The sequence below is a fragment of the Asparagus officinalis genome, chromosome 6, assembly GCF_001876935.1.
Source record: "Asparagus officinalis chromosome 6, Aspof.V1, whole genome shotgun sequence".
Lineage (NCBI taxonomy): Eukaryota > Viridiplantae > Streptophyta > Magnoliopsida > Asparagales > Asparagaceae > Asparagus > Asparagus officinalis.
The window spans coordinates 76646777-76662729 of NC_033799.1; the positions used below are offsets into that span (position 1 = coordinate 76646777).

At 37.1% G+C, this 15953-nt stretch overlaps 1 protein-coding gene and 1 long non-coding RNA gene across 2 annotated transcripts; both read right to left on the reverse strand.

The window, feature by feature from the left end:
- LOC109845596 lies at positions 3470 to 4079 on the reverse strand. The gene is made up of 2 exons (XR_002248430.1): positions 4022 to 4079; positions 3470 to 3695 (listed from the first exon to the last, which is right to left on the reverse strand). It is a non-coding gene; the product is annotated as an uncharacterized LOC109845596 (long non-coding RNA).
- LOC109846352 (60S acidic ribosomal protein P1-like) lies at positions 4152 to 5967 on the reverse strand (the record flags this gene model as incomplete). The annotated part of the gene is made up of 2 exons (XM_020415576.1): positions 5831 to 5967; positions 4152 to 4289 (listed from the first exon to the last, which is right to left on the reverse strand). Coding segments are annotated over exons 1-2 (210 nt in total), but the record flags the coding sequence as incomplete, so codon positions are not given.

Consider the following 15953-nt stretch of genomic DNA (forward strand, 5'->3'; position numbering starts at 1 on the left):
CATAGATATTTTATTTTTTGGAAGGAAAATATATTAAGTGTGAGAGATATGAGGACTATATATGTAAAAATTTATACTTTTCGCAGTCAAACCAAAACTCCGGCAACCGTAGTAGATATAAATTGTTAAATGTGTCAATTTATATGTGTTATTGTTGCATGTGTCACCGTTTAGATCTTATTGGTTAGTGTGTGTCACTTTATAGCTAAAGTGATATTTTAACCGCATCTCTCGTATTCTATCTGTGTTATGTATATTGGATTTGGTTGAGTTTGAATCGAATATGAGTACAGAGACAACTTGTAAAGCTCCTACATGAAAAGGGTTTTTCTATGTTAAAAATCGTCAGGGTTGTGAAGCACTTCGTTCTTTTTTTCTTTTTCTTAAATTTAATATCTTTAGGGTCTTTCTTTATTGTGTTAATATTGCATCTAGATAATAATATTTACGAACTAATGTTAACACTTCGAAATCTTCTTCTCTCTCTCTTTCGTCTGTTTTTTTATTTTTCCACTCTATTTTTTCTTTCTTTCTTGATTTATTTTTCATAACTTCCTGTATTTTTAAGAGTTCTATATATTAAGTTGAGATTTTTGATAATAATTTGTTTGATTCTATCTTTGAAAATGATCAGCACTAGTTAATTAAGGGGCCAAAAAGTCCTTAAAATTTTAGTAGCTAGCACTGTTGACACAACATCAGTCCAAATATGGTAGTAAAACTTGGGAGAGGTTACTTTATTTTAGTGATTAGTTTAGGGGGTTTCTGAAACCCAAAAACTCATAATAGATTTTTTTTTTGTTAAACTGAGGTTTAATAATTTATTAAACCCACTCACTTGCAATTTTCTCTTAAATCGAAAACATGTAAATTAGGCCTTTTTAAATTGCAATATTTGAAATGCTTATACTTACAAAGTATATATATCCTCGAATTTTTCTCAGATTACCCTTAGTTTATCATTATTAATTTTTTGGATTAAAGAACCACCTAAGTTGAAAAAGAATATCTTAGAGTGGCACGCTGCGTTAAATCATATCTAAAAGAAGAGTAACCTATGTGTAGGGCTGGAAATGAACCAAATAATTAATAAATAGTTCGGTTATTATTAGGCCAAATATTAGGTCAAATTCCCTTAGGTAGTTCATTTAACTATTTGACTAACAAAATAATTATTGTTGGGCATTTTATCAAATAACTTTCTTGCATCTAACTATCATCCAGACTACATGTTCTTGACATGAACTACCCTGAATGATAAATTTCACTTCTTTACAAGTTCCTTCGCAAACACTTTTAAATCAAATCCACACCTAAATACTTAATCAAATCCATACCAACATCCAAAGCTCTCTCCCTATACTGCTCCATGCTTCAAACCCAAACCTAAACCCGATCGAATAGCTTCTCCTCAAAGCCTTAACTCTTCCTCCTCCTCCCTCTCCTATAACAGTCTCATTTTTTCTTATCAAAGGCTTCACCTCCCTTACCACTAATGCTGTTTGTAAGAAAGGCACCAGTGAGATGTCGATGTTAGGGTTTGGGGAATGGAAGGAGGGTGGGAAGGAGGAAGAGCAACAACGCCGACGCCAACCATGGAGCTAGAGGAGGATGATGTAAGTTTGAGATGTTGGGTCTTGAATTGAGATACAAGTATGCGATTTTTTAAAGGTGGATAGAGTAGAGCAGAGGAGGAGAGGAGGGAGGAGAAGCCGTGAAGGTTAGGGTTAGGAGAGAGGAGGAGAAGAGGAGCAACAACGTTAGCAATGATGCCGACGTTGAAGGTAGGGAATGAAGATTTAGGGAGAGGGAGAATGGGGCGATGATGGAGTCTTTTAGTGGGTAAAGAGGGGTGAAATAGGGAACTCGGGTAAAATACAACTTTCGAGGCCAATACATAATAGAATTAATACTGAGGGCTGAAACACATCAAGTTGTGATTTTTAAGGCCTCGACACAATTTTTCCTTTTTATTAGTGATACCTAGCTTCAAATTGTATTTCTGCCTTATATTTGGATATGTTCCATTAACAATAAAGTTGAAGAAAAATGATAACTATTACAAAAAGTGCACTCTTGTCTACTAGACAAGAAAATGTAATCATTTCTTGTAAATCACAAGGACCTTTGATACGCAGAAATGTGTGGAAATAGAATGTTCATTCTCACATCTCATTCCCACTTGTTACTCATGCTTAGCAAACATGACTACTTTTTTGAAGCTAGAAGGCCATTTCCACTTCATCTCACTATGGGAATGAGCATTAAGTTGATAGGGAGTAGAATTCCCACTTTAAGTGGGAATGGAAAGTGGGAATGGAAATATTAAGTTTAATATGAACCATGCAACGATTTCTTATTAATTATCCATACCAAAAATAAAATAATTTTTCATTCTCACTTCATTATCTAATCGCACCCGGACATGAAAATGGAAATAAGAATTCTATCCTCACACTCATTTCATTCTATTCTTAGCTTCACTCCATTCTCACTAGATCTAATTCGTGTACCAAATAAGACGTTATAGGTTTCAATTATGGGAGAAGGATGAACCATTCCGCCGCTATGGGGCTGTTTGGTTGTATGTTTTTACCATGTAAAAGGATGGAAAGTATAAAAAAATGGGTCCCAATGTCAGCTTTCATCACTTTTAATTGTTTGTTTGTAGTTGTGAAAATAGTGTAAAGTGATTTCATATGCTGATGTGACTTGTAAAGTGATTTCATAAAAAAAGACATGATTTTAAGAGAAAGCTGACATTGAAGTTAGAAAAAAATAATAAAAAATAATTTTAACCAATATGATCATTTGAGTAGGGACAATCTTTTACACTTTCCAAACAAACAATTAATGTTACATTTGCAAACCAAACAAGCAATTTATGATTCCAATGGAATCAAAAACAAATAAAGAAAAGTATACAAGTAAAATTGATGAGGTGGACAACTTTCCAAGTTATGTCATAAATACATAATTTTACCAACAACAACCAAACAGCCCCTATCTGAAGCTGATTGTGGCAGGCAGCAATTACCAATGCGAGGACACCTTCGAAAGTGGAGGAAGGACGCACGGCAACTACAGGCGGAGCAAAGGCGGACTTTGTTGGGCTACGTTACGTCGTAGCCTAAAACAAACGATTTGAATCCTCTCCACTACCGAAAAAATAGCGAAAAAATAGCAATAGCAAACGGACCGAAAAGATTGCAACAGCAAAGGGATGATTATATAATCATAACCATCAATTGAAGGTCATAGCAAACAGGTTTGTTTCGATTTTTGTAACCCAAAAAAACAGAGTCGGGAAAACCACTTCGACTCCCAAACGTGCCCATAGTTATCACTACTCGTATTTTAATCATCAAATAACTCCAATAATAAAATATAGAGAGCTGAACAACAATAGCAAGATCTGCAGGATATATGAGCACTGCAGATTAAAGCAAAAGAAAAGTAAAATAACGACTAAAACAAAATTAACCCACTAATTTGTATATATAACTGGAACCAAATTATAAGAAATTCCAAAAGCAGGTCTATACTAGAAAATACTTCACCACGGATAGTTCGATCATACTATACTAGAAACTAAATAACTGCTAACAAACTGCTTACAAAACTATGGAAATTGGGATAATTTAATCAAACAGACTGAAACCCATATCCTCATCATCACTCTCCTTGGTTTCCTCCTGAAATAAAAAGACGATAAATATAAGAGTTAGATATACGGTAATATGCCATAAATCCAAAAGGATGAAGTACATAACTTAGTTGATATCTATCAAGTGATGGTAACAATCGTGAAAAATCCGTATATATACTATATTAGTCTAATAAAAAAAATACAATCACTGCTCCTTCAGCCACAACTTAAAACTTCACAAAAAAATTAGACTGTAAAATACAAATAAACTAATCCAATCGGAGCGGTGTTGAAAACATGCGCTATGAGACTTGTTACTTCGTGTTATGAGGTTTGATGCAGGATCAAAACAAGGTGTCGAAGAAAAGTTACCTTCTTTTCCTCGGCAGCTGGGGCAGCAGCAGCAGCAGCATCTGCAGCCAGTGCAGCACCACCTAAAATAGAGGAAAAAAATATCCATAAGATAGTGCTGCACAAGACAAATTGAGCAAGCAAAACATGTAACTGTGTCTTTACTAGATCCAACATTGAGGATAAGGTCTTCAATGTTCTTTTTCTCAAAAAGCTTCGCAAATAAACCAGGCCAATATGACTCAATCTTCACGTTTACAGCATTAACTAACGTGGTGATCTTCTCAGCCTGCAACAGAAGCAAGTTAAAAGAATTAAGTAAAAGAAAAATGCATGCAAAATGAGGTCGCATCAAGATGAACATACATCTAATCCTAAATCCAAGTGAAATACTAGTTTGGTTGCTTTAAAGTAAAATATTTTAGTATTATTTACGAGAAGGAAAATCTATAAGGACAACAGCACACACAAAGCTAGCATCGATACATGTAGTCAGTTTCACAAGCAGTTGTCTTCTCCTTTAGACTATAGTGGATTTCTTTCAATTCAGTTTTGTTCTATTGGTTCAAACTTATCTACATATTCTGATATTATATGACCTTCTGCTTCAAACTGTTTTAGAAACTCATGCTGAGGCACAACTTAGGTTTAGTGTAGAGAGCTATAGTGAAAAAATTATAAATGCTGTTGAAGCAAATGGACAAATTGGGAACATCAATTTAATAGAATAAATACCTGACTTTCACTGATAACATTCATCGCTAATAACTTACACTGGTTTTAAAACATTTAAAGAAAAAGGTTAATGATGTATGATCTTTCCCTCTCTCTCTCTCTCTCTCTCTCTCTCTACCTCTCTCTCTCTCTCTCTCTACCTCTCTCTCTCACTTAAATTTCCATGTCGCTAAAAACTTACACTGGTTTCTTTTATTTTTGAAGTTTTTTAGGAACTTCTTCCCTTGCTTCACAGAGTGTCATTCTTTGGTTTTTTTTGGTTTAGTGTTTGTAATTTTGGTTGCTATGGACATTTTTAGATTGCTAGAGCATTCAATCTAGTAGATTATGTTACATATATTGATTAAAAAATTAAAAATATTATCGCAAAGAAGTCTAACGTTAATTTAGTTTCGTTCTATATAACACAAAATTATTAATTCATTATAACTTCGAAATGACCCACCACCTTTTTACCCCCTTTCCCTGCCACTCATCTCATTTAGAGTCTTTTGAGCAAAACGATAATCAAACATGTCACTCAAATATTCGCTTCATATCTCATACAAGTCATGGTAAAAAGGCAAGAAACTAACTTATAATTTTATAATTTAAATGTACTTAAAAAGTATCTCATACGCCATGGTAAAAAAATATATTTGAACTATGTTTACTCTTAACTCAAGATGGTTTACTGCCATGTACATTGTTCCGTGTCAATGTGAGCCTAAGTAGTACACACAGTTTAATTTCATATAAAAATTAAAATATACCACCAAACAGTCCACCTTTAAAATCATAAAAACCAAATCTTTACGAGTGCAAACATCACCTACTTCCCTATTTTGCATTAAGAAAACAAAAACATCAACCAAACCGTTCGAAAATCATAAAACCCAATCATTATATTTCGGATGAAGCACCCACTTCCCTACATTACACTGAAGAGAATCATGAACTTAATTTGAAGAACTCGAAGATTTTAGAATCTTCATTTCTCATCGAAATCTACCAGTGACCTAATCACCCAATAATCAACGCAGAATCCGTACAAACCGTGAAAACGCGTGAAAACCCTAATTCTTGAAATTGTGGGGGGAAGGAAAGAAAGAGCACCGTGATGGGGATGCCGTCGTCGTAGAGGATGATGGCGGCGTACGAGCACGCGAGTTCTCCGGCGGTCGACATCTCTTCGCGAGGGAAATTCCGACGCCTCGACGATCTGCGGTCCTCGAGAAACCCTAGCGAGCCGTCGTTCATTTATAGGGAGGGGGGTGTTGGGCTTGCACGTGGTGAGCACGTGATGTTTTGGAAAAAGGAAAATGATAGGGACACACCCTCAACCATACCTCTAATCATACACCCTCTCTCATTTGCTACAGTACACCGGGTTCCACATATGATTTTAAATTTTTAAAATCTCATGAGGGGCCCGGTGTACTGTAGCAAATGAGAAAGTGGGTGTGGTTGGAGGTGTGGTTGGGGGTGTGCCCCTAGTGTCACCCTTGGGAAAAACCTCAGCCGTTAAAATTATCATACGTATGATGATTCCGTAATGGGAGCTCGGCCCTTTTGGTCACGACCGTGTGTAATCAATAATTGGGCTTGCGGTTAGTATAAAGTCTAAGAGGATCAAAACAGGCCCGTCGATCAACAAAATCAGGCTGAAATATCACAAATTTATAATTTAAAAATCAGACCGTGTGTGTGTTTTTTTTGGTGGGGGTGGGGTGCGGGGTATGCAATATTACACTTAAGTCTATTGATTCTGGTGGATTTTGGTGTTGATTACAGTTGATTTGGGTAATTATTCACACCTGATAACCACGGAGTGGACCATGATTAATAAATTTTTTAGGTGAGGGGATGTTGCAATATTGCACTTAAATCTACTAAATTTGGTGGATTTCGATCTTGATTATGACTGATTTGTGTAATTTGGTAATTGCTCATATCTGAGAACCCCAGACTTGACCATGATTAACATTTTTGGGAGGGGGAGATTATGCAATCTTATACTTAAATATATTGATTTTGGTGAATTTCTATGTTGATTATGGTTGATTTGGGTAATTGTTCATACCTAAAAATCACTAACTTACATAATTAACACTTATTAGAAGGGGAATTCGACAATATTACACTTAAATCTATTGATATTGGTGGGTTTCAATATTGATTATTTTAGGAAAGATATATATATTGGTTGTATATGAGTTCTCCAATACCATAATTACTCTTGCTTGTATCTATATATTGATGTACATACCTATTCAATATATACGATATTTTATTAGTCTCTAATTAACATGGTATCAGAGTCCTCTACATCCAATCAATCCTAGCCATCCAAAATACCCATCTTCAATATCAACCACTCATCATAGCCAAACCCAAAACTTCAACTTCCTCTTCAAACATCCTTCATCCTCACAAGCTCCGGCCATCCTATTGCCACCAAGCCATCTCTGATCATATCAATCTGAGTCAGATTAGAGCCGATTTTGTTATGATCCTCTCTCTCTCTCTCTCTCTCTCTCTCTCTCTCTCTCTCTCTCTCTCTCTCTCTCTCTCCTCGTCGGCTTGTGCTTCCTCCTCAACTTGTGCCTCTGCCTCGTCGACCTCAGAGCACATCGTAGACCTCAGCCTTGACGCTGACCTCTCCGTCGAGATCCTAGCTGGCCTCGATGACTGTTGTTGCTAAAATTAGTCATTGCTGCAATTCATCATCGATGTCCCTGCAGTTTCCTATTATTATTGCACTCAAAATTTTGAAAACTCCACGCCCGCCAAGTGTTCGATGAAGTCTCCCAGTTAGATCAGGCATTTTCCAATCACACTCTTTGTTGCCTATGTCCGGCAGTCTCGACCAAGGCCACCTCTTTAACTCATCGGTGTGTCCTCCGCCGCTCAATTCTAGCAATTGGCCACCACATCCTCTTCACATAAGGCTATTGATCATTTATCATGGATTGTAGGCAATAAAAATTGCCTTAATTCCTAGCAAATAAGCTCAAAACTGACAACAAATGCTAATATCTCTCAAACTATAAGGAATTTTGCAAAAAGAACAAGAGCAAACCGAACCCTATTAGGATCGGTTTGTTTGGCTCCATCTCGTCGGGATAGTCGATTTTCATATATAATTCGTCCAATTCCGACTTACGATTTGAAAGTTATGACACGTTCTTCATAGCATGTTTTGAAGTCCGCCTGCAAGACTGGACTTCGCCTGAACATTAAAGTTCACCTGCAATGCTAAGTTCATCTGATAACTTACGTTAAAATTATCATACGTATGATGATTCCGTAATGGGAGCTCGGCCCTTTTGGTCACGACCGTGTGTAATCAATAATTGGGCTTGCGGTTAGTATAAAGTCTAAGAGGATCAAAACAGGCCCGTCGATCAACAAAATCAGGCTGAAATATCACAAATTTATAATTTAAAAATCAGACCGTGTGTGTGTTTTTTTTGGTGGGGGTGGGGTGCGGGGTATGCAATATTACACTTAAGTCTATTGATTCTGGTGGATTTTGGTGTTGATTACAGTTGATTTGGGTAATTATTCACACCTGATAACCACGGAGTGGACCATGATTAATAAATTTTTTAGGTGAGGGGATGTTGCAATATTGCACTTAAATCTACTAAATTTGGTGGATTTCGATCTTGATTATGACTGATTTGTGTAATTTGGTAATTGCTCATATCTGAGAACCCCAGACTTGACCATGATTAACATTTTTGGGAGGGGGAGATTATGCAATCTTATACTTAAATATATTGATTTTGGTGAATTTCTATGTTGATTATGGTTGATTTGGGTAATTGTTCATACCTAAAAATCACTAACTTACATAATTAACACTTATTAGAAGGGGAATTCGACAATATTACACTTAAATCTATTGATATTGGTGGGTTTCAATATTGATTATTTTAGGAAAGATATATATATTGGTTGTATATGAGTTCTCCAATACCATAATTACTCTTGCTTGTATCTATATATTGATGTACATACCTATTCAATATATACGATATTTTATTAGTCTCTAATTAACATGGTATCAGAGTCCTCTACATCCAATCAATCCTAGCCATCCAAAATACCCATCTTCAATATCAACCACTCATCATAGCCAAACCCTCTCTCTCTCTCTCTCTCTCTCTCTCTCTCTCTCTCTCTCTCTCTCTCTCTCTCTCTCTCTCTCCTCGTCGGCTTGTGCTTCCTCCTCAACTTGTGCCTCTGCCTCGTCGACCTCAGAGCACATCGTAGACCTCAGCCTTGACGCTGACCTCTCCGTCGAGATCCTAGCTGGCCTCGATGACTGTTGTTGCTAAAATTAGTCATTGCTGCAATTCATCATCGATGTCCCTGCAGTTTCCTATTATTATTGCACTCAAAATTTTGAAAACTCCACGCCCGCCAAGTGTTCGATGAAGTCTCCCAGTTAGATCAGGCATTTTCCAATCACACTCTTTGTTGCCTATGTCCGGCAGTCTCGACCAAGGCCACCTCTTTAACTCATCGGTGTGTCCTCCGCCGCTCAATTCTAGCAATTGGCCACCACATCCTCTTCACATAAGGCTATTGATCATTTATCATGGATTGTAGGCAATAAAAATTGCCTTAATTCCTAGCAAATAAGCTCAAAACTGACAACAAATGCTAATATCTCTCAAACTATAAGGAATTTTGCAAAAAGAACAAGAGCAAACCGAACCCTATTAGGATCGGTTTGTTTGGCTCCATCTCGTCGGGATAGTCGATTTTCATATATAATTCGTCCAATTCCGACTTACGATTTGAAAGTTATGACACGTTCTTCATAGCATGTTTTGAAGTCCGCCTGCAAGACTGGACTTCGCCTGAACATTAAAGTTCACCTGCAATGCTAAGTTCGCCTGACAACTTAGCTCGCCTGAACTGATTGAAGCTCGCCTGATAGCTTCGCCTACGAGGTTCGCCATGCAGCGAGACTTAACATCAAAAGACGAGGTTCGCCATGTAGCGAAGCTCGACATCAAAAGATGAGGTTCGCCATGCAGCGAAGCTCGACATCAAAAGACGAGCTTCGCTGCGTCGCAGCGAAGCTCGACATCAAAAGACGAGCTTCGCTGCGTCGCGAAGCTCATCATTGGGAATGAGACTTTACATCAAAGATGAAGCTTGTCATTAGAAACGAGGTTCAAAGCTCATCATTGGATATGAGGTTCGGAGTTCATCATTGGAGATGAAGTTCGTCAATGAAAACAAAGCTCATCATCAGACTTAAAGCTCGTCAGTGAAGACGGGGCTCATCTAAAGGAAATTCATAAAACTTACTACGCAGTTGAACTCAACTACCGAAGATGAAGTTCGTTAGTGAATACGAAGCTCGTTAGACGACGTCAGTAAAAACAGAGTTCGCTATACTGAAAAGTTGGCCTTAGAAGATGAAGCTCGTTGCAAATTGAGGCTCGTCCAATCAGATGAACCTCGCCATGCAGCGAGGCTTGTCATCCGCGGGAGATCCAGCTGTAACGGCTCCGAAGACCTAGTCAGCCACGTGGGCTAAACTTCAGGAGCACGTTACGCCCTAGTAACCAACATGAGATAAATTGAAGGAGGCACTTGCGCCCTCCATCCACAATTTTAGTACGTCGGTTACGTGCTGAAACCTTATAAACAGCCATGAGCGGCTATGAAGAGGGGACCTTTTTTGGGAAAGATCTTGGGCTATCATGTGAAGAGAGACCAGTGTCTGCATTCTCGTGATTTAAGCCACCATCAGAAGCTTTTGTGATCTTGTTCTGATCGTCAACGAGAAGCAATATCGGCTTAAGCATTGAGAGAAGCATCTTTTTGCTATCAAGAACCCACTTTTATACAAAAGAGAAGTCCAATTAATCTTTTCTTCCTCTGTTATCAAGAGTGAGTGATTGTAAGGGATTCATACCAAGTGATTGGACCTATTTCTTAAAACAAGAAATCAATCAAACATCAATTTTTTGACCTTACATGGACAAGAACAGATTGTTCAATTTTTCAACAATTGATGTTCAACTCCAAGTTGTTGAAATCTATGCTGCACAGGCATTCACATTGTCGTATAATCTTTATGCCTTTGGAATATGAGGATATGTTCAACCCACCATCAAATTCCCCTCAAATGATATATCAATTGTATATTCTACATCAACTGTTACTCCTACATTGACATCAACATCTCCACTCACTTAAGATCAATGGATTCGCATCGATGAGCAAATCATGGCCTACATCATGAGGTCGGTTGCTACCCTATTCGTCTGTCTATCGAATGATCATCATCATCCCGAAAGCAGTGCCTAGCTCTCAGCCATGTGTCTATACAGCCAAGTTTTCTCTAGAGTATCAACTATGTCAAGCTCTATAAGAGGTCAAGCAAGAAGAACGTTCCATCTAGAATTTCTATTTTTTGCATTCTGAATATTTGCGAAGAGTTGCAAACTATGGAGGTTCCTATCCTAACTTTCATGTCTGATTTTGCCATCGAATTTTAAAAGCGACGTGATCCTCAACAAATGTTTCACCTTGTGATATGATTATGCTCTGAGTTTGAGGCACTGTGTGGTGACATTCTTCATTATTAATCACTTTCTCGTTTCACAAAAGTCGTTGCTGACTTCACTACTGAGTAGACTCGTCTTCGGATGTTGTCATCCTCATCTATACTAACCCAACCAGCATCCTTTCTGTTGGGATTGTGTCTTTAATTCTTTGTATAACTTCATGAGAATTAGATAGGGTTAGAGGTATATCATAATTAGGAGATTGGATCTCATCATGATTAGGAGTTTGTATCTTATTCTAATTAAAAAGTTTGGCCAATGATAAGATTTTGGTTTCCCTATATATATTCTTCTATTATTGGAGGAAAAACTAAAAAAGAAGAGGAGAAAGAGCCAATATTCTTGTAATCTACGATTAGTAGAGGACATAGCCTAATTCAAGAATATTGTGCGAGTGTTCTTTATTCATGCAAAAGATTACAATATTAGAAGAGGGTTTCGCAGTCTTTTTATGTTCAAAAGATTGTAAAGAGTAAGTTTTGGAGAGAATATAAGAGTTGATCATGTATGTGAGGTTGAGATATTGAGAGACAAGAGTTGAGTGATTCCTCTTGTAATTCTCCCTGACACATAGTGGATTTCTCGTATTGTTGCCCCGTGGATGTAGATCGAAGTTGGTCGACCAAACCACATAAATCTCGGTGTTCTTTCTTCTCGATTATGGTTGTTTCTATCTTATTGATTGTGGGTTGGCTTCCGAATTGTGCAAATCATAGTAGAGGGGACTAAAATCCCTTACACTTTCCCATTGTTCTTGTGGTCCCTCATCATCATCCTTCAGCTCATCGTGGACCAGCGAACCACATACCATTGAACCATGGATTATCTACTTTTAGGCAAGGAGGTAGAGGATAGCACAATACATGCCATTACTGCAAGCAACCCGAACATAAAATTTCGACATATCAGAAGCGCAAAAGATTTCATGGTCTTTTTATTCTTAGATCCCAAGCAGCTGCTTCCGTTTCTACATAGTCATCTTCATCAATTCTGCAGACTTTAGTAGCACCTGTGTCAGGCTCTCTTTCATCTGATCAACTTTCACAGATTGCCTTTCTACTTGCACCAAATAAGGGTCTTACTGGAGCATCTTTGACTTCTGATTTCACTGCCTTGTCTACCAACTCTAGAGGCTCTACACCTTAGATATTTGACTCAGGTGCTACCCATCACATAACCTTTGATTACTTTATCTTCATACAGAAGTGCATGGGGATATGCAACTATTTGAATGAGTTGAGTGGATTATGCCACTTCACTACCAAGCATAACTTTTTGTGCTTGGTACCAAGCATACCCATCTCTCTCATATATATGAGAAATATGGGTATGATTGATACCAAGCATAAATTTTATGCTTGGTAGTGAGATGGCACAATCCCCTCCACTCATTCAAATGGGTGACCACATTTATATGGGTTAAGGAGTGCATGAGGATATGTAACCATTTGAATGAGTTGAGTGGATTATGCCACCTCACTACCAAGCATAACTTTTTGTGTTTGGTACCAAGTATACCCATCTCTCTTATATATATGAGAAATATGGGTATGCTTAGTACCAAGCACAAATTTTATGCTTGGTAGTGAGATAACACAATCCCCTCCACTCAATCAAATGGGGAACCACATTCATATGGGTTAAGGAGTGCATGTGGATATGCAACCATTTGAATGAGTTGAGTGGATTATGCCACCTCACTACCAAGCACAACTTTTTGTGCTTGGTACCAAGCATATCCATCTCTCTCTCTCTCTCTCTCTCTCTCTCTCTCTATATATATATATGTAGTCACACAGTCTGGTAATATCACTTTCATTTCTAAATCATCGAGCAGTCTTACTTTTTCCTTTGTATTTTGTATTCCTTAACTCACCGTGCAATTACTTTCTGTTGGGAAAATTATCAATTATGACTGTACAATATTATTTACATTGACTTCTTGTATTGTTTAGGATCACACCAGTCAGAAGATTGCTATAGATGTAGGATCAACGGGTTGTATTAGTTGGAGTATCTCCACCTCCCTCTCTCTCTCCCACTTTAGTAGTAAGTCTTTTAGCTACTTCAGATGTGTGGCATCATCAGTGTAAAGAAATAGCTCCTCTATCAAATGGATATAAAAAATATGTTCCTATATTGTGATCTGTCTGAGGTTATCTATATGCAATATCCTTTAGGGTTTTCTGCTCCTCCGGGACGTGTGAGTCATCTTCACTAGGCTATTTATGATCTCAAGCAAGCTTCCTGAAGTTGGTTTGAGTGTTTCGCTAGTCTATTCTTTTTGTAGGTTTCACAGAAAGTACGACAGATTATGTTATGTTTCACCGTATCACTCCTCAGGGTGTTGTTCTTTTTCTTCTATACGTTGATGATATGATTATCATAGAGAGTGATACTGCCATTGTTGCATCCTTGAGGTGGTATATTTAAGCTGAGTTTAAAATGAAAAAATAAGGTTTTCTATGGTATTTCCTTGGCATCGAGGTGTCATACTCTTCTCGTGGATATTTATTGTCTCAATAGAAGTATATTGTTAATATTTTTGATCATGCTGCTTTGAATGACCTTGATATCCATCCATATCCTTTGGTTCCCACACCTATGGAGCTTCATCTCAAACTTCGACACGGTGATGGCGATCCTCTACCACAACCTAAGCGTTATAGGAAGCTTGTTGGTTCTCTAATATATCTATCAGCTACTCGTTTAGGCATTTCTCAGGCTATTCATGTCATCAGTTAGTTTGTTAGTGCTCCTATCTCAATTGATTATGTGGCGTTACTTCGTGTACTTTATTATCATCGCAGTGCCATTACTCAATCACTATTTTTCAGCTTAGTATGCTCTCTTCCTTTACAGGCTTGATGCTAGATGGGCATATGATCTTAATACTCATCGTTTCACCACAGGCTTCAATCTTCCTTTACAGGCTTGATGCTAGATGGGCATATGATCTTAATACTCATCGTTTCACCACAGGCTTCAACATTTTTCTAGGCTCCCTGCTTATTTCTTGGTGTAGCAAGCATTAGGTTGTAGTCTTTTGTTCGAACATTGAGGTAGAATATAGAGCTATGGCTGATATAGCCTCGTAACTCGAGTGGCTGCACTACCTTCTGAGTGACATGGGTGTCTTTATGGTGACACTTATTCCTTTTGAACTGTGATAATAAGAGCTCCATTTGCTATCGTCACCAATCGTGTATTCCATGAACGAACAGAACACGCTGAAGTCAACTGTAATCTTGTTCGTCAGGAACATATTTCAAAGCAGATTATTCTTCCTTAAATACCCTCTATGATCATATAGCAAATTTACTCTTGTATATGAGTTGCCTTATACCATAATTGCTCTTGCTTGTATCTATATATTGATGTACATACTTATTCAATATATACAATATTTTCACATTTTTGATTAACAGATTAATCTACTTGAATATACTGATTTGGTAATTACTCATACCCGATAAGCACTCACTTGAACATGATTGACAATGTTGATAGTAAATATGATAAAGGGACAAATTCCAAAACACTTAATAGATTTTACAGGTACTTTCAAATATATAAAAGACTTACGAGACTAGTATGGGGAAAAAACTAATTAAATAGCATAATTCCCGTGAGCTATTCATGCTGCATGTTCAAAAGCACCTCTTGTGTGAAATGTCAATACTAGTATTAATGTTACCTTAAGGAAGCACATTTTTATAACGCACAAAATATGCTCATAGAGTAAAATTAACATCTAAGGTCCAGTTTGGCAAAGAGTTAAGGAAAAGGGGTTAAAGAGAATAATTAATATACTTAGCCCATTCGAAGGAATAAATTATTAACCCGTTAAATAAGTTTTATTTTAGCCCTTGTGATCAGTTTTAGTGTTTGGGAATAACAATGATTTTGACTATTTTTTATAATTAGAAGGGTTAACTCTTAATCCTTCAAAATAGGAGTATTAGTAAACCCCTCATTTTGAGGGTTAACTCATTTTAATCCCTCTAGAGGGGTTAACTTAACCCTTCTATATTTTTTATGTTTGGTAAATTATGGAGGGTTAACTCACTTTAACCCTTGTATAGATTTTTTGTGTTTGGCGGGTTAAAAATGGGTTAAGTCTCATTAACCACTCACTTAACTATTTGCCAAACGGTACCTAAAAGCACAGACACAAACAGAGCAAATGCGATTCTTTGGACATAATTCTTTTTTACTAGGATCAGTAATTAAATTACCATTTTACTTTCATAATTTATTTTTCTGAAAGAAGGATGCAAGAGTATGGGATATATAGGGAGATATTCGAGAAAACTATAATTACAATCATATTGAATTACTTTAGCTTATCAATTCACTATTTCAGAGTTCGTTTTCGTTCGTATGTATGTTTTCTTTTTATCAATGATGGGGGATAACCGACGCCCTAATGCAAACCCCCAAACAATATCCAAATCTTTTACTTAGTTAGCACTGTACAAATGATATTCTTTTTTACGTTTCCTTTATACTTCCTTCAATTGACAAAATATCTTCGAATTTTCCAGTAGCTTATTTATTAATAAATTTTCACATCAAATTGCAAGATTAGTAACATATAATAGCAGAAGAACAACAACACAATAAAAAAAGTCTGTCTG